The 26,960-nt window shown below is 42.3% G+C and overlaps 1 protein-coding gene across 4 annotated transcripts in view; it reads left to right on the top strand.

Moving 5' to 3' along the window:
- The window catches only part of ripor2 (RHO family interacting cell polarization regulator 2), a 68,963-nt gene that overhangs the window by 22,882 nt on the left and 19,121 nt on the right, over positions 1 to 26,960 (top strand). For 3 of the 4 annotated variants that reach the window (XM_084918485.1, XM_084918486.1, XM_084918483.1), the window contains exon 2: positions 22,806 to 22,926. In XM_084918485.1, the coding sequence (XP_084774611.1) occupies positions 22,806 to 22,926 (121 nt within the window). Of the gene's footprint in view, positions 1 to 661; positions 1,028 to 22,805; positions 22,927 to 26,960 lie in introns of those variants that run through there. The other variant, XM_084918484.1, reaches the window with a different exon arrangement.

Below are 26,960 nucleotides of genomic sequence, written 5' to 3'. Positions count from 1 at the left end.
ATGGTTTATGAAGTGCAGATCATATCCTGTAGCTGATAAACCTTTACAAACAGCATGTTTATGAAGGTCTTTCCTTTTAATTGCACATCATTAGCTTGGCACATATTTATAACACATTTATATATAGAAATAACAAATTGTCATTTGGACTATTTATAGATCAAAATAAAAGAGAGACACTCCAAATACTTCCTCAGAGAGGGAAAAATGTTTCCTATTGGCTCTCAGTCTCCGCTTATTATCTGTGCCAAGTTTTTATTATCTACACTGTACACAGCAGATAAAACAGGGCAGCTTCACAGCATGCTGAGACATCAACCAATGCGCGTACAGTGCAGTAACCCTGTTTGATGTCTGTATGAGTGTTAGCTTGTAGATTATAGCCAATAAAAAGCACCAAAAGAGGTCTGCAAAATTATGCAATAATATGATCTCAGCTGATATTGGCCACCCTTTGCAGGGTTATCAAGGTGAGATATTAAATAACAGAAGTATTCAGTCTTTGAAACTCACGATAATACAGCTCGTTCATTTTCGGAGATGGAGACAAAGGGAGAGACGCGTAAATGAATGCACGTACGGGCACCCCCACCGCCACACGATGGAGTTGGGGGTCATTCTTCAGCCGTGGTTAGGGTACAGAAAAGATCGACCCCGCCCTCCCCGTGACATCCTCCGCCTCTGATTGGCCGCCGCTGTTCAGGAGGAGCGCTGCAAACACAAACTGGAATGTGTGAGTGGGCTCAGTGTTTGCTCTGGACGGAGCCGCGACGACTGTTCGTCGAGGTGGGGGGGGTGAAAAATAAAGCGACGATCATCCATCACTCATCCGAGCAGCTGGTCCGTCTCTCTGGGAATGAGATTTTCTGAACTGTCACTGAATCGGTGCTAAAACCCTCCGCGCAGAAAGCGAAAAATCACTTTTGTGTTTTTTTATATATATTTTTTTCTTACGCATGGATGGAGAGGCGCAGGTAGACGGTCGGAGACGCCGCTGAGGAGCCGCTGTCGTGAAGTTTTTCCAGAGGTGGGTTGAAGCATTGTTCGGTGCTACTTCACAAAGGGTTAAACCGGGAACAAAATAGGCTCGTGGTTTGGTGTGGTGCGCTCATTCAGGGGAACTCCTCTTTCCCCACTGTGGAGGAAGGCTGATTCCCCGGGGCACTAGGTTAGTGGATCAGGCGACGCGTGAATTGATTTCACGGAGGATGGAGCTTAGTGGAGGATAAACGTACGGAAGCCTATAATAATTTCATTTTCAACCCCTTACATAAATCTCTTAGATCACATAATTAAACTTATAGAATAATAATTTGTTTTGGGGGCTTCACGCTTTTCTGAAAATAAACAACTTCAGGAAATTGAACTCCGACACTGTAAAACGGAGAGTATTTTTAGCCTCGAACATGTGCGTGTGCGGCTCTTTGTGTCATGTGTCACTCTGTTCTTCTGACAGATGATCCGCTGTGATCAGTGTTGACTGGAAGCATGCAAACTAGGTTTAAAATTGTATTATCGCAGCATCCACACGTGTTGGGACTCAGTGCAAGTGAAAGGCGAGAATCGGGCCAGTGATTTTTACAAATGCATCTCTGGGTTTGTTGGGGATGAGGCAGGGTCAAAGGGCATCCATTGTCCACAGAAACCACCCACGGTGGATCTTCCAGCTGAACCAGAGCAGATAAACGGAGCAGCAGCAGCGCTGAGGAGGAACTGTCTGTGAAGTGAGCCCTGACTGTTCTGTCAGAAGACATTGCCAGTAGTTAGCAGGTTTCTACCTGCCAGATTGCTGCTTCCTGGGCCCTCTAACCCAGAGGGATGCATGAATTTCCTCGAATTTTAAAAATCTAGCCCTGTTTAAAGGCTTTCCAACTGAGCTGACGTTATCTCTTCAGCTGCGTGTCCTCCAAGTTGATCAAAAGGTTCTTCAGGCAATCAGAAGTCTTCAGTTCAAAGCCATCTCCAGCACACATATAAATAACAACAAAACAACATGAAAATCGGCTGCCTATAAAACCACGCAGACGTCCATCCTGGCTGCTCGTGCCGTTTCTGAGGAATAGGGCTTTCTTTTTTTTTTCAGGGCTAAATGCTCTTTCAGTGCAGCGCCAGGCTGACTTTGATATGGTTAAGTGGAAGTGCTTTGCTTCGCTGCCAGGCTGTTTGGGCCGTGGTTAAGCTGTTTGAAGGGGGCTGGAGACGAAGGGTAGGGTGTTTGTGCCAAGCTGAGATGGGCTGCGGGGATGCAGGACCAGCGTCTGTTCCCAGACTCTCACACATGCTCCCCCCCTCACCTTCTCTCCACTTTACCACAACCAGCTTTTCATTCCCTGCATCTGCTGCCTCAACCGTCCCTCCTTTTTCTCCCCCTCTCTCTCTCTCTCCAGCTTTCACTTTCTGAGTCTCACACATGCAGGGGCAAGCACACCCACATGCACTCATTTCCTTCTCTTTCTCTCCAAAAGCCTCATTAAAGGAATTATGACTATGTGGTTTGGAGGAAATTTAGAGGCTCTGTCATTTTGTTGGGTTTTCCCCTCAACTACCAAAACACAACACTGCAGCGTTGGTATCAACTAAGTGGGACAGCTGCCAGTTTCACAGAGCACAGAGATTTATTAGATGTCACTCTTCTTTAATTCTGACCAGAAGTTCAAAACCCAAAGATATTCAGTTCACTATCAGATAAAACAAGGAAGTATGTTTATGGTTTTAAAGTAGTTTCCAAAGAAAGTTTGGCATTGTTGCTTGGAAAAAAATCTAACTATCTCAAGTTAGTGTCGATCATCAACAGATTATTTTTTATTGAGCAGCAGCCCTCTAACACCATTTCAAAAATCGAAACCAAGCCCAAACTCTTGGCAAAGTTTTTAATTTAATTGCTGTTAATTTTAGTAAACTGTAATTATCTTGTCAACTTATCAAACCATTCAAATAAGGTTTTGAAGTTTTGTTTGTAGTGCTACAGAGAATATTTCTTTGTGATGGTTTTTTTGTATCGTTATGAAGATGTTAAAGAAATATTAGTCATAAAAACCAATAAATCTGATAATAGGTTGTATTTCAAAACCAAAAGAGAGAGCTAGTTTACTACATAGACTGTATATAGATGATGTAACTAACATGACATCACCCATTTGTTTGGAAATACTGTTTTGAAGCTTCAAATTTGAAAATTTGGACGACTCAAACTTGTATTTGTTTGTTTGTTTGTTTGTTTGTTTGTTTGTTTTTATGAGTGTCTGTAAGTGATTGAGAGGCTAAACCTGGCAAGTTATCAGCAACCACTAGCTAGCTGGGCTAACAAAGTCTGTGTGTTACTTACTGTGATCTAAAATAAGAAGTTAGTTTCACTGAGACAACAGCAAACACAGGCTACCCTAAGCATCCACGTTCTGGATAATGCCAAACTTTAAGCTTTATGCAGTAAAAAATAGTCACCCCTGTACAGTTATTAACAAAAGTGATCATTCAAGTGGTCATTTAAGGAACTACACATTTTGGCACTTGTTCATTGGCTTCTTTTTCAGCTCTGGGATCACTTTCAGACTTCAGGGCTAAAAGCAAATCTTCTTTAAATCAACGTATTGGTCACTACGCTGATTTTTCTACCATGGTGTGACCTCACTGACCGCCTCATGTAGATACTTCAACAGAAGCGCATTATGAAGGTTATGCAAATGCCAAAACAGGATAAGCATGACCTGGTAGTCCATTGTGAACACAGTAAGTATTTTAGTGTTTTTAAGTCTATCAGCGTCTCACACATGGCGCACTTGACCTTTTTCTTCCTAAGTACACCCACTTGTACTTCTCAGGAATATTGCTTGCTACTATGTGTGTGTGTGGGGGGGTGGGTGCTTGTATTCACTGCATGCACCTACATATGTTTTTCCATCTGTGCGCATATATGTGGTTTTTTTGGGGAAAACGAAGGCCTTGCATTCTTACAGGAGGAGTGCCTCCTTGAAGTTTTCACAGCTGATAGTTATTTCTTAAGGACCGTAGGCTGCAGAAAGTTAAAGCTTTCCAAGTCCCAGTGGAAGGAAATGAATCCAATTGGAGTCTTCTGACGCTCCGAACGCTCTGAAGAAGTTTGATATTGAGGACGACTTGAAGAATAAAATCTCAAAACTCCTGCTGAGTTCATCCTGACTTCCATTTTTAACCTGCGTCTGTGATACAAACCGTGACTTGCAAGAGGAAGATTTTTTTTTTCTGGTCCTTTGATGAAACTTGAATGCTCCCTGTGGAGAAAATGGATCGTTCTGATCACTGATATACTGTAGATGACAGTTGTTTTCAGAGCACATCCAGTCTAGTGTTATTTTAGTAACAGAGTCTCTTTGTAACTTTCCAAAGTTTAGCAGAAATGTCTGTTTGTATAAAGAGCTTCATCACATGCTGAGCTAACTGAGATAAACCTCCATTTAGGATGTGGAGTGAGATAAAGCTGCCAGCTGTAAGTCAGAGGTTATCTCAGGATGATAGTCTTATTAGGCTGTTCCAACATGCCTGGCCCTACAATCACTGCCTCCTCAGGGGGGGTGTGTGGGAGGTTTTTCATGTTAGCTGGGAACTCTGGTGTCAAGAAGGTGGGTCATAAGCTGTTACACTGGGGTTAAGTGGTACGTGGAGGGAGTGGAGGGTTGACTGAGGCAGAGGGAAGGGATCAGCTGGAAGGAATGAGGAGTGGTGGAGGGTGATGGTATCTTCAGGGAAGGTGGGGGGGCGGGGTCAGATGAGATAAGAGAGGAACTTTAAGTTGGAGAGGAAGAGTCACTACTGGAGGTCACTTTGATGGTGGTTACACCACGATTAGCAGATAGACTTTTTTTTTTTGAAAAGTCGCTCGGTTATTGATGTCATATCGCTTTACGTTTATATTTACAATTTCATTTTTGACTAATTATTTATTTTGCAGAACTTAAATTCTCACCAGCCTCAGCTGTACGTCCTGCCAGATCAAACATCGTGAGGTAATGATGCCTAAAATGTCACTGACGTCTGGGTCACACAGCTTTGATGGGTGTCCATCTAGGAAGGGAGAGCTTGTTTAGAAGAATTTCATGTACCACAAGGTGGGATTGTACTTTCACTTTAAAATGGACCTGCTATACTTTTTCTTTCTTCTGTCATATAAAAGGATGGGTGTCCTTAAGGTTTTGATGGTACTAGTGCTCGGTAGTGTTGGGCGGATCGATCCAAATATCGATTGTATTGATACCAAGTCGGTATCGGTATCAGATTGATACTAGCCTGGTGAGATCGATTTTTTACTTTAGGTTCCGCTCTTGTTTGTAATGCTGTGGTTTCGGCAACGACTAAACAGCCAGGTCACCGGACTCGCCGCTCCTGTGTCAGCGCAGAGCAGGCACACGCCCCCCTCCCTCCTCTTGTGTTTAGATGTTGCCGTCAGGTGACGTGACTTAGACGCACAAAGCAAACAAACAAGCAAGTTGCTCGCTCAGGTTCATCAGCACAGAGAAAATGCAACAGAAGAAAGAGGAAGAGTAGCGCCCTGTGGCTGTATTTTCAAGTCGAAAATGAGACAACAGCAAAATGTGGGATTTGTAGAAAGCTTGTCAAGTATAGTGGAAACACTACCAATTTATATAAACATAAAAAAACCATATAAAATTATTTATGGAAAAGTATTGGTATCAGCGGTACTGGCCCATATTTACTTGGTATCGGATCGATACCAAAATATGCAGTATTAGTAGTAAGAAATTAAGAAATTCTTAATTTCTCCAATACCAAACGGCATAAATGGGGGTTAATACTTATACCCTGGGGCCCATTTAATTCCGCTTTTCACAACCATAGATGACTTTAAGAAAATCTGACCACAGAGCCGCATTAGTTTGATTTAAAGCACAAGAGGATGATTGTTGGGCACCGTGACGGTCTGGAAGCTCATACAAATATGGAATATAACATCAATATAGTAAAACCTTAATCTTGTGTAGCTTTTAGTCAACTGTATTAAAAGCAGACATGCTGCATTAACCTTTTTATATAAATAATACGATCAGCGTTCATCGGTTTGTGTCTGAGGGTCTGATGGGAGTTTGAGGTGGACACCACGGCCCCTCTGACAGTCTGCTTCATTACAGCGGCTCAGTTTTTGCCTCCTGTGACCATTTTCAGTCACAGTGTCACAGCAGCGTTTGTCTTTTCTTTCACTCTGCTTCACTCGTCCCTCTAAGAGAGACACTGAAACCAGTGCTGGCTTATTAATGAGCGGAGCTACAATAAGATTAGCCTATAGAATCGCTACAGAGGACTGAGCTGCCTAAAGACACATCAGAGCTTTTTAGGCCAGTGTTGAGAACAGTGCGACTTAAACACAATGACTGTGGATAATAGTGCAGAAGTGCCAACCTGTTATATCCCATTAAAGTCACAACACACACAAACACACAGGCTTGTGTGTACTTTTTTGTTTTTGTTTTTCTTCTGACCGCATGAGTAAGAAGTGGTGATGTATGAAAAATGGAAAACCAGAACAATTATGTGCCGCTAATGGACCTAATAAGTGTCCAGCTCTGTGTGTGTGTGTGTGTGTGTGTGTGTGTTTGTGTGGGGCGGGGGGCATCAATCAGGCTGAGTGCTTGCTCGGCATCCCTTTGGGTTTTCCATCTATATTATTGTGTTTTTCTATCAGTTTCCCTCCATCCCTCCTTTCTCTGGCACTTTCTCCACCCTCCTCCACCACATCTATTTACCCCCCTGTCCTTTCTGTGCCCTCCTGCGTAGATGCAGATGAGGAATTTATGGTAGGGTGTTTGAACCCATCCTCACCCCCTCCTCCTGTTGTTTCTGAGCAGATCAGCTTGGCATGTGTCTGTCTGAGGTGTTCCCCATTAATCCTCCCCCACATCTGCGTTACTGTTCTGTGAGGTGTGCACCACATGCTGCATGCTCTGCACGAGATGTCATGGGAGATCCATGATATCAGACACACTGGCACACACACACACACACACACCTCTGGCCGCAGCAGTTGGTAGTAGCAACGTTATGATTGTCATAAGCGTTTTAGCGTCCTAAGCTGATAATCTGTCTGTTTTGGTGTTTGATGTGCTTCCTCTGCAGCAGTCCAGCAGCTGGATGACACTCTGTTGGTTCACGTCTGTGTGTGTGTCGTGATCTTTTCATGTCTGGGTCTTTGTTTTGACAGCGTGACAACATGAGGCTAACAGATTGGTGGCACATCCGGTGCCAGCAGTCCTGACAGTTTTCTTCATAGTTACTGGTAGAAAGTCGTGCACGAGCTGTCAGCGTTTCTGGGCTACCGGGTGATGAATCTCTCAGCTGCACTTGTCTTCTCTGCCTCCTGCCTCCAGTCTTTGCTCGTTGGTGAGCTATCTCGCACCCTTTTTTTCCCGCATGCGTGTGATTACATCTCGTCACAGACATCTTTGCAACTTAAGGCATCCTGAAGTGGGCGTTCCCATTACTCAGCTGCTTGAGGGCGTCTGTGACACACAGCTGTGCGGTGACAGATGACTTAAGAAGGTGGAGAAGGGGTTGGAGTGTGTAGCTCCTTCGTCCTGAGGGGAATCGTTGTAAGGATGACTGAAACCTGCTACTCAAAATACGTTCAGTGTGGTAATGATGTTTTTTTGACATTACAACAGCTGAGAATGCAGTTATCTTTGAACTGATTGTTAAAAATCTATTCAGTATTTTAGGAGAACTGAACTGCACACATGGGGAGGATAGCTATGGTTTTAGGAAGAAAACCAGGCTGGAAGCTGAGGGAAATCAAGTTGGATTATGGGAATTGTGGGATCTGATAATCCTGTGGATGTAAGAAAATACTGGCATTACATACAATATCTTTGTTTTCTCTGCAATATATATTAGGAGATTTGTTTTTAACTCTTACTGCAATAGGACAGGAAAGACGTGCTGCAAATGGCCTCGGAGTGCATTCAAGCCCAGGGCTCTGCATTAGCTTTATCCATGTGGCTCACCCGCTCTACCCAGTGAGCTAAACCAGCGCTCCTGCTTTTAGTTTACTTAAAATCATGACTTGATTTATTGATTTAAAAAATCAATCAGCCTTCAGAGTGTTTCATCTATGCTCACGATTCTTACAAGTCTTTCAGACTGCGATTGTTGCAACTCTTGCTCAGGAGGTTCAGCAGGTTGTCCTCCAGTCTGGCGGCTGATCCTCGGCTCCTCCGCTCTGCATGTCTAAGTAGTGTAAAAGTTCTTTAAGTGGTCAGTGGCACCATTTACCATCAATAAATAATCAGCAGCTGAGAAAGGTCAGAGAGTTTTTCCTTCCCTCATAAATGTTTTGCCTTCTAACTGCGTTGGCTAAAGTGCTAATGTATCAAAGACATAAAATTCAGCGTATTCAGGTGCAGCATCTTTTAGCTGTTGACCTTTAGCGCACGTGCTCACCTCTCTCCTGCTCATCCTCTGCTTCATGCTGCAGATAAAAGCTGCCGCACTGTAATAAAAAAAAAAGAAATCATAAAATAAATGTCAGTAATCCATACAGGAGATCACAGCTGGACCAGATGTGGGCTTTGTGAAACATCTGTGTGTGGAGAGGCTTGGGTGTGAGCAGGTGAGCGAGTTCATGCAATGACTGGTGCGATGGATGGTGATGCAGCGTCTCTGCTGCCTGTCTGTAGCATCTGCAGCACCATCCACGCACTTCTCTGTGAGCGTCTGAGTCATCTTTTCGCTTTTGTTGTCATACAGCGACTCTCTGAGCTACACCCAGTACCAAAACTTTAACACGTCACACATCAGCACATAAACGGACCCATGTATTATAGCATTCACTGGTTGTAAAAGCTGCCCTGCTCCTTACTGAATCTCCTTTACAAGCAGTGCAGAAATCTCCACGTTAACTTGAAGTATCCAACTGTGAAATAACACTTTAGAGGGAAAGGAAAGTTCTCCTCTTCAGTGTGTTTCTGCACCAGAGAAAGTTGCTTTCAGGGACATGATGTTCTTTTTCTGTTATTTTCCATTAGCCTTTTTTTAAAAAAAAAAAATCCCGCACAGTGTGTTTTTTCTCTTTCATTCAGCCGCTGAGTAAATTTTTGTGTCGTTAACATTATAGTAATGGCTAACTCAAGGCAACAGGAGGAATGAATGGAACAGAAATCCACCATGACTTCTGTTTGTGAAATACACCCACAGATTTGAATGCATTGCTGGTAAGAGAGAGAGAGGGAGAGTATGGGCATATGGTTGTATTATGAAACAAATATAGCCAGAAAGCATGTGCTTTATGGATGTAGGTCATGTTTTGCTTGTTTTCTTAGAGAAAATGTGGTCAGATGTTGCATAAATTGCTTTTTTCTCCTAAGCAATATATCACTGTGTGCAGTTTTTTACCCTATTAAACATTAATAAGCAGTGATAACTCGGGTCAGCAGGCCTGATCTCGGCCCGTTGTTAGTAAGTCCAGAGAAATGTTTCACCTCACAGCTGACACAGTGGCTAACCCTGTCACTGATTGGCTGATTCACACATGGCTGTGCGATACTCTGAGATCGTGTTACCACAGCAGCTGCCAGCGGTGAAAACGTTGTTGTCTTTTCCCACTGAAAATAACAAATGGAGCTGAAATAAGCTGCATAATCCTGTTTTGTATGGTAACTGCATTCCAGCGCTGCGGCATAGGTGGCCACTTTCAGTCGGAGCCAGCGCATGACGGACGAATCAAAGGACCAGATATGTTAATCAAGCGTACCTTTTTATTTACATGTAGAAGAAGACAACGTGGGGCTTAATCTTCTGCGCAGCTCCCCTTTTTTGATTTCGAGGAAAATGTTTTCGCTCTCTTGCTGTGCCGATAGATCAGTCGGCGTCATGAAGAACAAACACCTGGTTAAAACATATGTAGACTTTTTTTTCTTTGTCAGAGTGTAGGGTGTTGTTGTTAAGACGCAGCGTTTCCTGTCCGTGCCATCTGTGTCATTTCTGACTAAGCATCACAGATGGGTGGGTTTATTAATACTCTGCAATCAAGTTAGGTGAGCTTGTATGAGCTCAGCAGCAAATGCACTGTGGATGTGCTGTTGAGGTACTTCATTTTGTTGCAGCATTCAGTGGATTTTTGACTATGTGTGCAAACTAAAGGCAGAAAAACACGCATCATGTGTTTGTGGTTAGGCCGCGATCTCTCAGCTGCTGCTCCTTCTTTCTACTGTGCTCTTTTATGTGTGAATTATTTTTTTAAAAAAATCATCTTCTAGATCATTAGAATAGGATGCATTCACTGTTAAGGCTTACAGTGATTGCACACGACCCTCCTGCTGAAATGCCTGAATGTAACCTCAGGCCCGACACGCCTCAGTTAATCTGGTCAAATTCCGCTTCATATCCTGCTCTTAATTTTTCCCGTGCGCCGTGAGGACCCTGATGACTTATAATTGGAGTGGAGTGACCAAATTCGCATCTTACTGATTTTTTTGGGCAGACTTTGACGCACACACTGGTGTCTGAAGCGGCGCAGGTGTCTTTAAATGTTGTGAAAAGGTGGAGAGAAATGATCTTTGACTTTTCTGACAGATATAAATAAATCTATTAATAACTGATTAGTTCACACATCGATAAATCGGGAATAGATCGGGTCGATACTGACTTAAAATACCTGCCAGTGCTGTGTTTCCGTGGTGAGTTTATCTGCTGCATCATTTCTGACCTGTCTTGACTTTCATGTGATAGAGCTGACATTGGCCTCCCCCCTCTCTTGCTCTAAAACTCTCTCTCACACACACACACACACAGAGGCCACCACAGTACCGTCACGTCCCGTCTGCACTGCATCCAGTTCCCAGTCTTTCCCACAATAAAGCGTTTGACTGCATCAGATGACTGAGTCGACTCTCAGCTGATTCTTTTTATTATTTATAGGGTCCAGATCAGTTCAGTGATGACCTGGTAAAGCTTTTTTCTTTTTTTCCCTTTTTTTTAAGTAAATCCGTCACCATGGGAGGATGGCTAAGATCAGTCTGACTAATTAGGTCAGGATTTCAGGCAGAGAGACTATTTTTGGTCAGAAGAAGTGATACGAGTAAAGAGAAGTCAGTCTTTCTTATTGAGAAGGGAAGCATCGGTTTATATGTTAGCACTGGCTGAAATTCACTCTCAGTGTGTGTGTGTGTGTGTGTGTGTGTGTGTGTGTGTGTGTGTGTGTGTGTGTGTGAGACGCTGCAGATAAGATAACATCCACAGTTATCAGTGAGTGATATCTGTTTTATAACATCAGGTTTACGTCGGCTAAATCTTTAAAAATAGTTTGATGAAGAATCGCTGCACTTTAACATTTTCCTTTAACAAAATAAGGAATAAACAGCAAGAAAAACATGTTGTTATCGTTCCAGCATCCGTAAAAACGGCTTATTTGTTGTTGTCCTGGTATAAATTTGATTTAAAAAGAATCAGTGCGAGCTATCTCCCTAATCGGAGCTCTTGTGGAAGCTTCCGGTTGAATAGTCTCACTGCTCGCTCCAAACAGAAATCGATTCCCTGAACAAACTGAGTTAGTCTGTGTTGTTTTACATGTGCGTTTGGGTGTCATGTTGAACATTTATGTTCTTTCTGGAATTTCCACCATTGCGGCCGTTCAAAGAGATAGCTGAGGGGGAAAAAAGAGCTCTGTGAGCACATGTGGAGAGGACTCACCAGGTACCAGCATCACACACGAAGTTTTTGTTTCTTTTCTTTTCTCTGTGTGACGGATTCCTGGAATCACAGGCTGGTGACTCTGAAATGGTGTTTATGATCCTGCACATGATGGTCAGTCATAACAGCGTCAATCTCTCGTTTCAGGTTCAAAGCTTTTTACAAATTCCCATTTGTCCCACAGTCGTGTTATTTACTACACCTTCCTCCTTCTTTCTGGATGTGAGGGTTCGTTTAACATGCTGGTAAGATTGGATTACACAAACTAGACATTTATACCTGTCGTCTACAAGTTTCAATTTCTCTTATTAAAATATTTATCATCAGAAAATAAAATAATTGAATATATAAATATTCGTCTTAAGTAAACATTAACATAAAACTTTATAGGGGACCTAATATGTTAATTTCTAGGTAGCAGAATGAGTTCAGATGACTGAATCTGAAAACCATATTTAATCCATATTTATTTTGCTGGCCTCTATTTGACTGACACCTTGCAGGGCCAAGACAAGAAAAAAAGACTGTCTGAATCAGTGTGAATCCTGAGCCCTGGCTCACACTGATTGCGTGCACAAACATTGGTGGTCTTAACAGAATATATATGGCAGAAAGTAAAGAAAAGCATAAAATATCCTTCTTTTTAAATCTGTAATAACTGTTTTTAGCCACTTAAGGGCACTTGACTGAATGCATTTGCAGTACTTTCCCTTTAACATCACTTTTCCCACTTCTATGGGAAATTTCTGGCTTTTATGTTGCTGAGTGCTCAACTGTGTTCACCAGTGAGTCTGTATGGAACTCTTTCTCCTGTTTCAGAGCAGACAGCTGTTTTGTGAGATCTTGATTGGCTAAAACATGAGACTGAGAGACTGAGCCGAAACTTTCATCGCCACCTCAAAAGATGACATTTTTCTACTCCACAATGTCATCTTAAAGCACTTTCCTCCCAGCTTTATAGTGAGCTTTGAGAAGCCTTTTCAGTAAAGATGAATAAAACCTTCCTCCTCGGGAGCAACGCACACTCTTTTGCAGCACTGTGGATAATGAGGCTCCCTGTTCCTGAAGTCATTTTTCCTTTTAAAAGTAGCTGTAAATGTGTAAATCCTGAATCGGGTTAAGAAGCAATATCGTGAGATTTGTGCTGTGTAGTAATGTGGATTCACATCTGCATGTGCACCCCGCCCAGGTTCGTAAACATGCCTGTTCTTGTGATTATGCATCGGTGTGTTCTGCACATTTGTCAGTGTCACATATTTTACCTGCAGGGAGTTTTGGATTTAAAACCTGTTCTTTCCGAGACATTCAGTGATAAATGTTCCCTTTCATCATGAAATTAATCTTAACTAACTAATACATGCATGGAATGTACCATATTACTTATGAAGATGTGTCCACGTAGGAAGCGAGCGGCAGCAACGCCGCTGAGATTCAGCGACTGTGAGCAGCGACAGAAGACGAGCATTTGAATTGACTGCCATTGATATGTGGCCTGATTGTAACCGATTGGTCCCTGGCAGATATTCCAGGCTCCGGTTGCCTAGGTAACCCTTGAGCGTAGTTACAAAGTTATTTATTAGATGCAGAAAAGTTTTAGTTTTGTGATAAAGGCTTGATTTAAAAAGATGGGGAGCATTGTTTTTAATCTGCAATGGAAGTTATTGGCTCATGGTAGAAACATGTTAGCTAGCAAGCACAGGTAGGTGAATTCAAAATCTGTTGTTTTTCATGTCTCATTTAATATAACAGTGATTTACAAATGACCAGTGACAGATGAAGAACTTGGACATCTTGGATCAAATCCTTAATAACTCCACCATTTGCTCAAAGAGTCTTAATAAGCCTTAATAATTAATCAATAATATCATGATGGGAAGGCGAAGCAAAACTTAAATGTGGTAAACTGTTTATTTGTTCCAGGCTGTAAACACCTCTGCACCTCTGAGAAGGCTAAATGTTTCAGCAGCAAAGGTTACTGCTTCATGGATGATTCAGCTGGGCTGAAGGCACACACGTGTACAATTTTGTCACATTTTACTTCCATTTCAGTGATACATCAGGACAGAGACACCGAGAGTCCCAAATTATACTAGGAAAGATGCTGCAACAGCTTGAAATATGGATAAAATATGAACATTTCTTTGTTAAATCATCTCTAAAGATCAAGTTTTTTCTCAGAAGTTTGAGTCATTAAGTTGAAATTTTGAGATTCCTGACCTGAGAGTTTTACTCATTGATGGCAAAAAATGTTGGTGGAATTGATCTTCCGTATTGAAAAAGCTCATTCTTTCTGGAGAAAAATCTGATTGCTCTACTTCCGGTTTTGACTTCTTTCACTCACTGCAATGGAGAACATTGCAGTTTGTCTGGTGCACCCTCAGTACTGGAACAAGCACTCAAAATTAGCCAAAACACAGCTAACTCTGAACCTTTTTACCTGTTCTCGATGGGCTGACATGCTCTCGCATATGTGACACACCTGGTTTTCATTGTGAACAGGAAAAGAAAATCATAGATGGAAACGGCATGTTTATTTTTTGGCTCTGGGTTTGCAGCCTGCAGCAACTTTAGCCCGGCTTGGAGCTAGACCAGCAGTTACTCTCGTCACTGAACCAGTTTATACAAACCTGGACTCATGGATAACTGCGCAGCTTCCAGGCACACGCTTGCAGCCTGCAGGCTGTGTTGGAACATGTTACTTCACTTCCAGTCATCGCCGATCGCTTCAGTTGGTTTTGTTTTATCACAAACTTGACTGTTTCAGCCGGACTGCTGCATCATCTTACATATTTCTGCCTTTCTGCATTGTTATCAGCACCTGCCTTTCTTGTTTTTCTAATATCTTTCTGTTTTTGTACGCACAGTGAGATAAAAAAAAAGAAGGAAATAATGACAAGCAGCACAGTCACTTTTAATGATGTATTTATGTGTTGAATGACATTGAAAGCAGCATCTTTAAAAGCTCAGGATATACCAAAAAAAACAACTTTTTTTCTCCAAATGCAGGTTTGGTGCTTTAAAAGCTTCGGCCCTGTAACACGAGGGTGTGTGTGTGTATGTGTGTGTGTCCTACTTCTTGGCAGTTGGCTCATAACTGTTGTTTTACGTAACACACTTCATCCCATTTTGTCTGCTGTTGCCATGGTGAGGCTAATTTATACAGGCATTAAGAATTAGCCCTCTCTCATTAACATGCACTGTGGTTCTGATACTGGTTTTTGCATGTAAATACACACTCGTACACGCTCTCACACTCTGAGGGTTATTCAGAAGTTAAATGTTGATGTTTGTGAGTTTGGGTGAGACTGTTGTATAAGAGAGGACGGGGAACGGAGAACAGCGAGCACAGTGAGGGCGCGTTTTGTGCAGTTTACAGCAAACGAGCACAGCGCGAGCAAGTGCTGTGATTATTATTCAGGAACGTTTTAGATGCACGGCAGAGTTTGTTTACATGTACGATTACACCAAATATTAGATGTTTTTTACTTGATGAATCGCTGCTTATTTTTGCAGTGCCATATTTTAACACCTTGTCTCCCTTTATTTATGGTTTTACCTCATTCGTGCTCTTCATGGGGAGAGAAAAGTGCCCCCTCATGCTTCACCATTGACAGATTTGGCTGCACAGACTGAGGATGAGGGAGTCAGAGCAGAGTGAGATGAATATAAAGGGAGCAAAACAAGAGAAAGAAGAATAAGAAAGTGAGTCACACTGTCAGTGAAGAAAAGACCATTCTGGGTGAAATCACTTCAGATATCTGAGTCACTCGAGTGAAACGTCACAAACATGAATGAAGGGTGGGGGGATTAAATGATTAAGAGGAACAGCTGCCTCACATGTTCCTGTGGAGGATGTTAGAAAACTGCTAATGCTGAAATGCAAAGGAAGGAAAGGATGAAATTGTGAAATGGTTGCGTTAAGTGTTAAGTGTTCTTTTGTTGACTCTCGGTGGAAGACTACTACATGAAAGGCGAGGATGGATTTAAAGCCAAGTGTTTCGAAGCTAGCGCTCATTTTATTGAAAATTGATAGACTGTATATAAAAGAAGGCCTTAACCATTAGTTTCCAAAGTTCCATTTTGAAGCTTCATTGTTGCTTCCTTTCAGTGCTTTCTAATGATTGTTAATATGTATTAATAACATGCAAAGCACAACATGAACAGGCTAAAGTTTATACAGCAGAGCTGCTGAGACCTTATATCTTCAGCTGGCCTGTCCAATCATCTGATCAGGTGTTCCACGCTCTTATTTTGAAAGCAGAGGTGATCATGCTTTTGAGGTTGTATCATATGCATATATGAATCTTTTTAACCTCCTAAGACTCGAACTCTTTCATGTCATGCATTTTTAATTTCTCTTTGCTATTTGGGCTGATTGGGACCTGATGAATGTAAAAACAAAGAATTACCTGATTTTTGTTTTTGACAAAAATAAGATTTTGATTTTAAATTTCGATAGAACAGTGGCAGTATAATGTCCTCGTAAGTGCATATCAGGCCCTTGTAGAGCAAAATGCAGTATTTTGGTCAAGACAACTCAAAGTGTGGTGTCCACATGTGTGGACGCCAGGTCCTAGGAGGTTAATGTGTTTTTATCCAAACTGTGAAGCACTTTATAACTTTAAAAAGTGCTTGTGGTGGAATTAAGGCACGACGGGACCACAGATCCGTGTTATGAGCCATCTTTATTTAACATTTGCATCACACCACCACAACAAACCCCAACCCCTGAGTCCCCGTGTTTATAACTCGGCGGGCGTGATTAAGGATGCCGTGCAGATGTGTCCGCCCTCCCTTCACGGCACCGCAGACCACGCCCCACCACAGTGCTAGACAAAGTTTTGAAAGTAGATAAGCGACATGGAGATCTGACTGAGAAACCAAGAGCTCTGAGTGCTAATGGTGGCATTTCCTCCTAATCATATCCTGCTTGAGCATCTGTTTTGTTCTATTAGTGACCATAAGTCATAAAATCAACATCATGCTGTGTTAAATAAGACTTTAAACGAGCTGTTAAGATCAGAAATTTATCAGGAAAGTGTTTACTGAGGTTAAAGATGAAGCAAGCAGTAGGTTTGTCCTCGTATTCGTGTCTATGTGGTCTGGTGGTTTATAAACACCTATTAGTGAGCTGGAAAGGCACATGCTGGAAAATGACCATGCTAGCAATCATGCTAGCTCAGCTGATGATGTCAACCACGTGACTCTTGCCAAAACATATCCCACTTTGCTTGAAGAAGCTCTTTTGTATTTGCAGTTGGCTCTCACTATTAGTTTTGAGGCTCTCTCATCCCTCATTAACTTAGTTGGGCTGTCTCTCTCCCTCACACAGAATCACTCAGTGATGGTGCTAATACGCTAATGTACGTGAACATTGCAGAGCTAACAGCAACTGCTCTCTCCAGCCACCTCTCCTTTGCTAATTGCATTTTTGTAATTTATCCAGTCTTGCCAAGGCGCAGCTAAGAGTACTGATTAATGTGATGCTTACAAGACCCTCCAAAAAAAAAAAAACACAGTCACACAAACACACTCATGAGGGTGTTTAAGGCTGAGATGAAAGACCATTGAATGGTCTGACTGGCAGCTGTATTCAGCATGGGTAACGCCTGGCACCAAACCAGGACGCACTGCAAGTGGGTATTGTTGTTCTCGCTCTGAAAGGCTCTTTAGACGAGATGAGCGGTGACACTAAGAGGTGCGGAGGAAAGGTTTTCATGATTCAGTGGTTGAACTCAGCCCTTTGTGTGTGTGTGTGTGTGTGTGTGTGTGTGTGTGTGTGTGTGTGTGTGTGTGTGTGTGTGTGAGAGAGAGAGAGACATCTATTTAAATGTTGTGGTTTTTTAAGGGGCTTGCTAATACTTTAGAAAAGTTTAGAAAAGCTTGGACTATAGTATGAACATTTATCACACTACTCACACCAGCTGTCCCCTACAAGAGAGTAAAAGCTTGATAGATTTCCTATTGCTTTGACTAATTAGCCTTTAAACCATTAGAGGAATTTAAACTGGAATATATTTAATTTGCTTAAGCTTTAACTAAAGAGTTGGACCCCTTTTGTCTTCAGAGGTGCTTTTTTCTTAATGGCATCGATCCAATAACATTCTGGAGACATTCCTCAGAGATTTCCATATTGACATGAGAGCATCACACAGCTGCTGCACATTTGTCAGCTGCACATCCATGATGTGAATCTCCTGTTCCAGCACATCTCAAAGATCTCTGGAGCCCATTTCAATAGAAACCAGTGTGAATGATCTGAGCTTTGAGTACACTCTGGTCATAAAGGGATGGACAAGGTCATCAAGAGTTCTCAGGTAGGCTGTGGTATTTAAATGATGCTCTGTTGGTACTAATGTGCCGAAAATGTGCCAAGAAAATATCCACACACATTAACCACCAGCAGCAACCTGAACTTGTCGATACAAGGCTGGGTAGAGCCACGTTCTCAAGTTGTTTACTCCAAATTTTGACCCTATCCTCCTAATGTTACCGTAGAAATCAAGACAAATCAGACCAGGGAACGTTTTTCAAATCTTCTATTCTCCAGTTCTGGTGAGTTGTAGCCTCGGTTTCGTGTTCATAGCTGACATGGGTGGCATCAAGTGTGGCCTTCTGCTGCTGTAGCCCATGTGCTTTGAGGTTCAACACACTGTACATTCAGAGATGCTCTTCTGGATACCTTGGTTGCAACGATTGTTATTTGAGTTATTGTTGCCTTCCTGTCAGCTCAAACCTGTCTGGGTATTCTCCTCTGAACTCTGACATCACGAAGGTATTTTCAACCAAAGAACTGCTGCTCAATCTTCCCTTTAGATAATTCTCTATGAACCCCAGAGATGGTTTTTTGGGACAATCACAGCATATCAGGAGTTTGTGAAGTATTCAGACCAACCATGCAACGTTCCACGTCACTTAAATCACCTTTTTTTTCCCCCATTCTGATGCTCAGTTTGAACTTCAGCGGGTGATTTTGACCGTGTCTCCATGACTGGACTGAATTGATGCCAATTTTTTTGCCAGTTAGATACTTGTATTAATGAGCAATTGAACCACTGTACCTAATGACGTGGCCAATGAGTGTTTATACAGTTTCCAACCATAACATATTAAAAAAAGTCAGTTTGTCAAATTCAAGAAACTGTAAATGGCTGATCAAATAATGGTGTTGATCAGCAAATCGATTATTTGGCTCATCATCTCATCATGTAACAAACCGCTGATCTTCATTCAGCCTGTTTGTAGCAGCTGGAGAAACTCACAGTCTAGATATAGGTGTTGCAGATAATTTGCTTGATAATTAAAAGTGAGGTATTTACTTTGTTTCTGAGTTCTGAGAGCACGCAGAGACAAGGTGATTACCTTTTATAAAGTACCACATTTATCCAGCAATGTGTGGGCGAGTCCCTGAAAATGAATGTAGGACAAACACTCTTTGAGTTTCATACAGCCTCTGCCTGACAGGCACTGTCAGAGTTTTAGCGTGCACGCCGTTGTGAAGCTGTTCTGTGTTTGAATCGTGTGAGTACTCTTATTTTACAGCAGTTTTCTCTGATGGCAGGGAGAAGTACTCCGTGTTATTCCCTTGCGTCCTCACCGTAGGCTGTGTGTACATCAGGATACTCGGGGGATAATCTGGTACCATTGGGTATGGAGTTTAGTGAGCACATCTTCTTGTTCTCCATCTTTGTTTGTCTGAATACAGTAGATCTTTCTGAAAGTGCTGTAAACAGTGTCCGGCCTGTTCTGTTATTATCCAGAGAGCATTAGGTAACTGGATGTACCATCATTTCCCTCCCACTGCTCCTCTTTTAGGAGAGTGAGTCAGAAAGTCCGCGAGACATGTACAGAAAGGCAGAAAAGTGTGTTTGTTGAACATCCAGACACCAAAATGGACCAAAAAGCTTCAGAGAATTGCAGCAAATTGCAGCTCTCGTGTAACGTCTCTTCCTTTGCTGTGTTTAGGCTAGTAATGGTGATTACCGCCTCTCAGGAGAATCATATCCCGATAATGTGACCACATCACATTATCTAACAAATCTGCTTTCCGAATGTATATTTTAGACCAGAAGCATTACTCTGGGTTTTGTTTTGCACATATCAGTGCGAGTAACAGTAATGAAGTGCAGGTAAGTGGTTCTAATATCACCGATTTTTAGTACTCTTAGCTACATCAAAGTTGAGGTGTGGAGTGTCCTTGTGTTGTGACCATAGACTGTATATATAAGATAGATGTGCCACCAGCTTCCAAGTCTGAAAAGCGATGCTGCATTCTTTTAACGGCCAGCAGGGGGCAAGTCATCTGGTTTAAAAAAAAAAGACTTCAAGTTGTAAAGAAGTCTATGGGGAAAAAACGTCTTTTCTCGGCTCAGTCACTGAATAGAACATTTTATAAATTATGGTCATCGTTACAGTCAGAAAGGAGGACTATCCAGGTTTTGTTTACTGGCTAATGAGTTGTAATTGACAAGTCATTATTTAAGAGCTCGCTCGTCACTTCAGGGTTCAAAACGCCAAAATGGCAACATCGAGACATCTGAGACTTCACTGACCATCTTTAACACCATTTGTGCTCTTGAGAGAAATAAAACTCCTTTGGATCTGTTTTTTTTTTTCATTGATACAGATAAAAGTGTATGTGGATTCATGCTTGTTCATTTATATATGTAGCAGCAAATAGAGAGGTGAAGATCCAGTGTCGCTTAAGGCAGAGAGAGCAACACTCGTTTTTAGTAAATGTCTTCAGTGAGGCAATGCTGTTGTTCTATGTTGCAAGAAAAGTGCCACAAATAGTTGGGTAACAAATGAAAACAGAGAACCGAAGATTGCAACGCCCTCTTTGTTCTCCGCGCAGCTATACAGTGGTGGTGCAATACGAGCGAAGGCGGTATCTGATGTTCAGACATAGTTTCGACACCAAGACCTGAGTCCTGCTTGAAATGATAGTGCAGGGCGGAAGTATAGAGTCAGTTTATCACTGCTGTACTTATTCTTTAAAAGTTTCTGGAGGGTTCTCAGGCTCAAACTTCAAAGCAGTGAGCAAAAGAAAGTCTGCAGATCATTGGTTGGAGGAGAACTGCAAAGGTGTGCAATAGGAGTAGCAAGTTTTACATTACGCAGTAATTTGACTGGCTGGTAATGTAAAAATATTGATTTATACACCTTTTAGTACAATTGTGAAAATGGCTTTAGCCACTTTTAAAATATAAAAATAAACATAAAATATTGGGTCTTCTGTCTGTAAAGATATATATTTTAAATATATTTTATATTTTCTAACTAATCCAGACAAAACTAGGATTATAACGCCTGTCTATGCAATGGTCCGAATCGCCTATTTACTCAGTCTCAGCCACCAGGGTCTTCTGTGTTCTAGTCAGCTAGCTGCTATTAATAGTCGCAGCCGTATCAGTCTTGCTACATTATTGTTGCTTCTCTGCAAAACAAGGATCTAGTCTTTCCTCGGACCGCGTGCTGGTTCTTTGTGTGGTCCTCAGTCCAGAGGAGCTAATATCAGGTTTCTAGTTTGGCTGCCTGTAGTACCACAGACAGAGGCTTAATGTGTGTGCTGCCCTGCTCCACCACCCCACACAGAAGTCCTCTGGAGAAATAAAGATGGATCCAGTAGGACAAAAGTGGGGTATGATTACAAGCAGCAGCACAAATCCAGAGTTTTCTTGTCATTTGGCATAGTTGTTTTAACTCGTACGCCTGGGGGATGGTTTGCGTCGCTTGTGAGAGGAGGGGGAGCAGACGCAGAGGAGAGCTGAATACTGAGACAAGCTCCTCTGCTTGTTAGTAAAGTTTAATTTGATGTGACAAATGTGTCTCTCTGTTCTTCTCCTTCAGGCATTTCTGTATTAGGCGAGAAGCAATACAGATTAACAAGACAGATCGAGCCTCCTCTGACTCACACAAAGTTTACAGTTATCATGTTATTGTCACCAACGTTGAGATGTTGTTTGTTACTCGGGCATGTTCCAGGTTGCCGTTTGTCTTGTGATGTTGCAGAGGGAGTTAACATTAAAGCAAGGAATAGCAGCGTGTGCAGGAAAGTTCAGGAAAGCGTTGTAGTATGTGAAGATATGTTTGCACACCTGTGGAGATGGCGTGGTATTGCTCGAGTAACACGGTGCTTTCATCTCAGTATATGAATAGAATTTAACAAGCATGTCCTGGTATTTAAAGAACCTGATTTCAGTCTCTTCTCTCATCCTATCACGGTGTCTTTCTGCAACATCTATAACCTTTTCCAGTTGTTCTGACCCATGCTGACCTCTGATGCACCAAAACAAAAGATTTCACTCTATAAAGACTTTCCTCTATTTCCCTTTCTTTTGCTTTTTCATGAGATATGAGGAAGCTTTCCTCGGTTAATTCTTTGAACTTTTTCTAAACTGCGCTTTGAGGTTAAATGTCAGCCTGTTGCCACCGAAGCACAGCGATCTGGACAAATTCTCACACTGCTGTTTGAAACTGTGATCCAGTTATCTCAGTGGATTCCTCCTTTGGGCGCTTGATCTCTGCTACATCATTATCTGACAGCTAAATTTGGCCGTTTCGCCATCTATTTTCGGCTTGCTCCCCAAGTGCCCACGTGAATCATGTTGCACTCCACATCTCCGGCTTAAGGAGAGGCTAAAAGCTGACAGACTGCTGCTGGTAAATATAGGCACAGTGATTTTAAAAAAGGAAGAAAAAGCCTTAACTACAGAAGTGGAAGACAAGACACGTCAAACACTGGGCTGTCTGTGGAATTAATAAGTCAAATGTGGTGATTAGAAGGCAAAAATGGCCCATTGAAGCAGGTGTGTGGTGTATGTAGTGACTTCTGCGTGACGTTAAACAGCTGTCAGTCTGATGAATTGCTTATTGTCACATAGTTGATTTGAAGTGACAGACGTCATGATTTGTGACACACACCTGAGGAATAACAGTAACGGTTGAGGTATGCGACAAATAAGTCAGAGGAGTTGAGGCATGTTAGCACTGGCTCCGAGTGCTGCTCGCACATGTAAAGCATCACCAACTGTGCCTTCTTTGTGCTCGCGGCACTCCAGGTAACCTCACTGTTGATGGCGTTTCATGCATTAGTGACCCCGATCCTAAATCCTGCACATGTTGTGCCTTTTCTGCAGGAGTGTCGTCACGAGTCCCGGAGATCATGGCGACCGGAACCCACTCCCCCGGCGGGCCAAATGGCATAATCCGGAGCCAGTCGTTTGCGGGTTTCAGCACACTACAGGAACGGCGCTCACGGTAAGCGGAACTCTGCTAAGCTGTTCAGCGATGATCAGCTGGAGTTCCTTATTTCTAAAACTGTAATCTGGGTCACACGGTGAATAAAAGACTGATTTGAAAATGACACATCATGGTGCTACTTCTGTACTTCTATGTCAGCATTTAATAAATAGGTTATAAACAGTACAAAAGTAAGTACCTCAATACTTCTAAAGCAGGGGTCCCCAACTCCAGGCCTCGAGGGCCAGTGTCCTGCAGTTTTTAGATGTGTCCTCGATCCAACACAGCTGATTCAAATGGCTAAATTACCTCCTCAACATGTCTTGAAGTTCTGCAGAGGCCCGGTAATGAACTAATCATTTGATTCTGGTGTGTAGACCCAGGGTGAGATCAAAAACCTGCAGGACACCGGCCCTCGAGGCCTGGAGTTGGAGACCACCCTGTTCTAAAGCATCACCTGGATGTTGTTGTTAGATGTTCTAGTAAAGGAAAGTTTGAGTTTTACTGTTTATAAATTACAATAAAACAAAATAAATGAATGAAAAGATTAAGACAAACTTTACTGAGCTAAATGATTACACATGCAGATGGCACCATTCAAGAGTCTGTGATGCCGGCATCATCGACGGAGAGGGGATAACAAGGGGAATTTGACAAGTGGAAACAGAAATGGTGAAAGGGAGATTAGACCCACAAAAACAAAACTCTCTATACAGTCTCCATACTAGTGTCTGTACACGGAGAAGACGTGTATCTCTTCGCATCCATGTACGAATCATATTAGTTATCTCTTCTAAGAGACAAAACAAAAGATCTCATTCTGACAAAAGGAATTCAATGACTCAGGGATATGGAGCCAGTCTTCATGGTGATCCACGAGCCAAAGCAAGTCTTGAGACCTGTGAAAGAAGCGAATTCTTAAGCAGTGATCGTCACTCTGTCACATGATGTATTCTCGTTCATAGCCCGGAGTTGGTTTCGTAAAGTTAGAGATGGATAAAGTTCTCGAGAGATAAGAGTTTCTTCTGTGTGCTTTCCTGTTTGACTCATCTGTGACGGCGCTCTCCATCATCATCACAAGACAAAGCCTGCTCACAGTCTCAGATATACTATATCTCTTATAATCTTACACTTCTGATTGTCGGTGTCTGGGCCTCTTCAGCAGTCCTGGTCCTGTTGAGAGAAGTGGCTCCTTTCTCTCTGCTCAGACAGTGAATGGAGTAATTGGTTCTAATGACTCGCTGTGTGGGCGACTGACAGCGACAGACAAGTTATCATCCTGATAATGAGCAAGGTGGAAAGCTGCACAGATATAGCTCCTGAAGCCGCTGGAGTGTGCCAGCGCCTGTGCGCGCTCCTCTGTTACTGTAATTGAGAAGGGACTTTCCATGTGTGTGTCCATGCGTGAGTTTTGTGTGCACTTCTGCGCGTTTGCATGATGGAGAATTTGCACTTTGTGCGCACAAGGATAAATTCATCATTATGCATGATTTCCTGTATGGAAGTGTTGACATGTATGTTTCTGTATATGTCCCTGCCAAGAAACCCTACTGCACCAGAGCTCGCATGACCCCACGGCTATGCAGCGCTCTCGTTCAGTGTTGCCCTACATTTGTGGCAGCTATAAGCTTCACTTGTGCCGCTGCTGGCACACAGCAAAACGCGGCACGTTCCAGCTCGTCTAGTGCTGGAATTGGTTGTCGCTGCGTCCCTGGAATGACTCTCAGATCATTTCATTAAGACTGGGGAAATGTCATTTGTCAGCTAAATCTGTAATGGTTTTAAAAGCTGAGATGTGCATGCGTGGGAGAGATGAGTGTGACCTAAAATGGATTAATGTGAGGAGAAAGAGACTCATGAGGTGGTTCTGCCACTTAGAAAACTCTGCCCCCTTTTTTCAGCCGCAGATATGAGGCTTAGAAATGGTAAAGTCTTACCCATGAAGACTAACTGAAAACACATTCAGCTTATCAGTTTGTTCCCAAAAGCTTGTTTCAAATCGAAAGGAGGCAGTTGAGGTGGTTCGGGCATCTGGGATTCCTCCTGGATGCCACTGTGAGGTGTTCTGGTCAAGTCCAAGACCCAGGAGACCCCTGAGAGATTACATGTCATACAGCTGATTTGGGAACACCTTGGTGTCACCCTTGGAAAATCTGGATGATGTAACCATGGAAAGGGAGATCTGGGCATCTTTGCTTTGACTCCTGACCTCAGTACTTGGACTTGGATAAGCGACAGATGGATGTGTGGATGAGAGAAACCTTCTTTGGTTGCTGGAAAAATCTTTCTTAAAGGCTTCAACCTGAATGCATACAGAGGGTTGTACCTACAACCTGTCGTATACGGTTATGTCCCCTATGGTCAATCAATGAAAAATCATACAGACTTTTCAGCCAATCAGGGCTAAGCTCTCTATCTCTAATATAATAACATCTGCCCCAGCACTCCTTTCACTCTGCTTGGTTGCAGTGAATTATCACAAAACACAAAAAGCTACCATTTGTGGCACAGTCAATCATTTGTATATTCATCTGTTATCCCTAATATAATAACAACTTGCAGTTAAGCACAATAATTACTGAGAAATAATACTAATGGGCCTCTTCTTCATCATGATTTGATTTTACAGTTTAAATGAGCGAAGAAGCTTCACATGAAGTTTCGTCTGTGTGGTTTCTCTGGCTGATGGAGGGCAGCAGCCTGTGAAGCTTTTACTGGTGATTATTTGTCTAGTTGTTCATTGTTATTAGTAGATCTAAAATGCTCATGCTCAAAACATTGCGCCTTAAAGATGATGAAAGTCAGCAAAACATCCACACAACTTGGGTTGCTGATTATTCTTACGTACGGTGGCCCTGAGAGGTCAAATGCAAAGCAACTTAAGAAAAGCAGCAAATACAAAAATGCTGCAAAAGCACACAAAACACATTGGAAGGGTTTCTGGGGACATGATAAAATGATAGACTGCGTGTGGAAGTGACAACAAAAACATGTGACCGATCTGTGTTTTTAGGGAGAAACAGATGCAGGCAATGTGTGTTTTAGTCACATGATTAAATAAAACTGTAGACACATGTCTGCTGTTAGCCGTTTGCTGTTTGTCACTTCCTGCAGCTGGGCTGTCACGTTATTGTCCGTTTGGCCTCTCGGGGGCCACCGTGAATGGGACATGAAAACTTTTTCGAAATTCGCATTCAAAGACGTCACACGGACACCTCTGACATCTCTGATATATCAGTTAGTTTCAAGTCCACAAAATGCAGACGTTTATAGCTTTAAACCAGGCCTTCTCCATTAGATTCGGTGCATCCAAAGTAGGAATGTTTTGAAAATGCCTCCCTTTTCAAAGATGGTCTTTTACTGCTGGATTAATCCTGGAAGGCTGCTAATATATCAAGTTCCTCCTTATGACAGTAATGACTGCGATTGTCTGATCAGTGAAAATTAAATTGAATAAGAGCATATCTATATAATAATCCACCAATGGACCCCTACTGGTGGTTTACAGAAAACTCTTCCTCCAAATGATTACCTTTAAAAAATGATGTGTGGTGGTAAAAAATGAAAGAAAGCTGAAGCTCCACACAAAGTGTCTGAGCCCATTTCACTGCCTTTTATACAATTATGACAACTCTCTGTAACTGGATCACATTTGTTCAATTCTCCCACTTGAGTCGGTCACACATTTGGTCATTTGAGGAAAGAGACTGAAGATCACTTGAATGTCATTAATCGCCGGGAGGATAAATCTGCTTGTTTGTTTGTAAGTTCACTCCAGCAGAGGATAAACGGCAGCTATGAGTCGGGGAAGCACATGTTTGCATGTGATTGCACACCCGCGTTAAATGCTCAGAATGTATGATTGTATTTGTGTCTGAATCTCTGAATAATATGTAGGCTAAATGCGTCGGTCACATATAAATGTATATGCGTGCGTGTATGTACGAGTTATTTTGGTGTGAGCAGAGTCAACAAGGTCAATGCATCTGACAGATGAGATGAACTCATGCTGTAACTGGCCCAAGGACGTGTTCAGGATGGTGTAAACAATC

The sequence above is a fragment of the Perissodus microlepis genome, chromosome 22 (genome assembly GCF_051167445.1).
Source record: "Perissodus microlepis isolate ML-2025 ecotype Zambia chromosome 22, ASM5116744v1, whole genome shotgun sequence".
In the NCBI taxonomy this organism is placed as follows: Eukaryota; Metazoa; Chordata; class Actinopteri; order Cichliformes; family Cichlidae; genus Perissodus; species Perissodus microlepis.
This window is presented reverse-complemented; position numbering and strand designations above follow the sequence as displayed.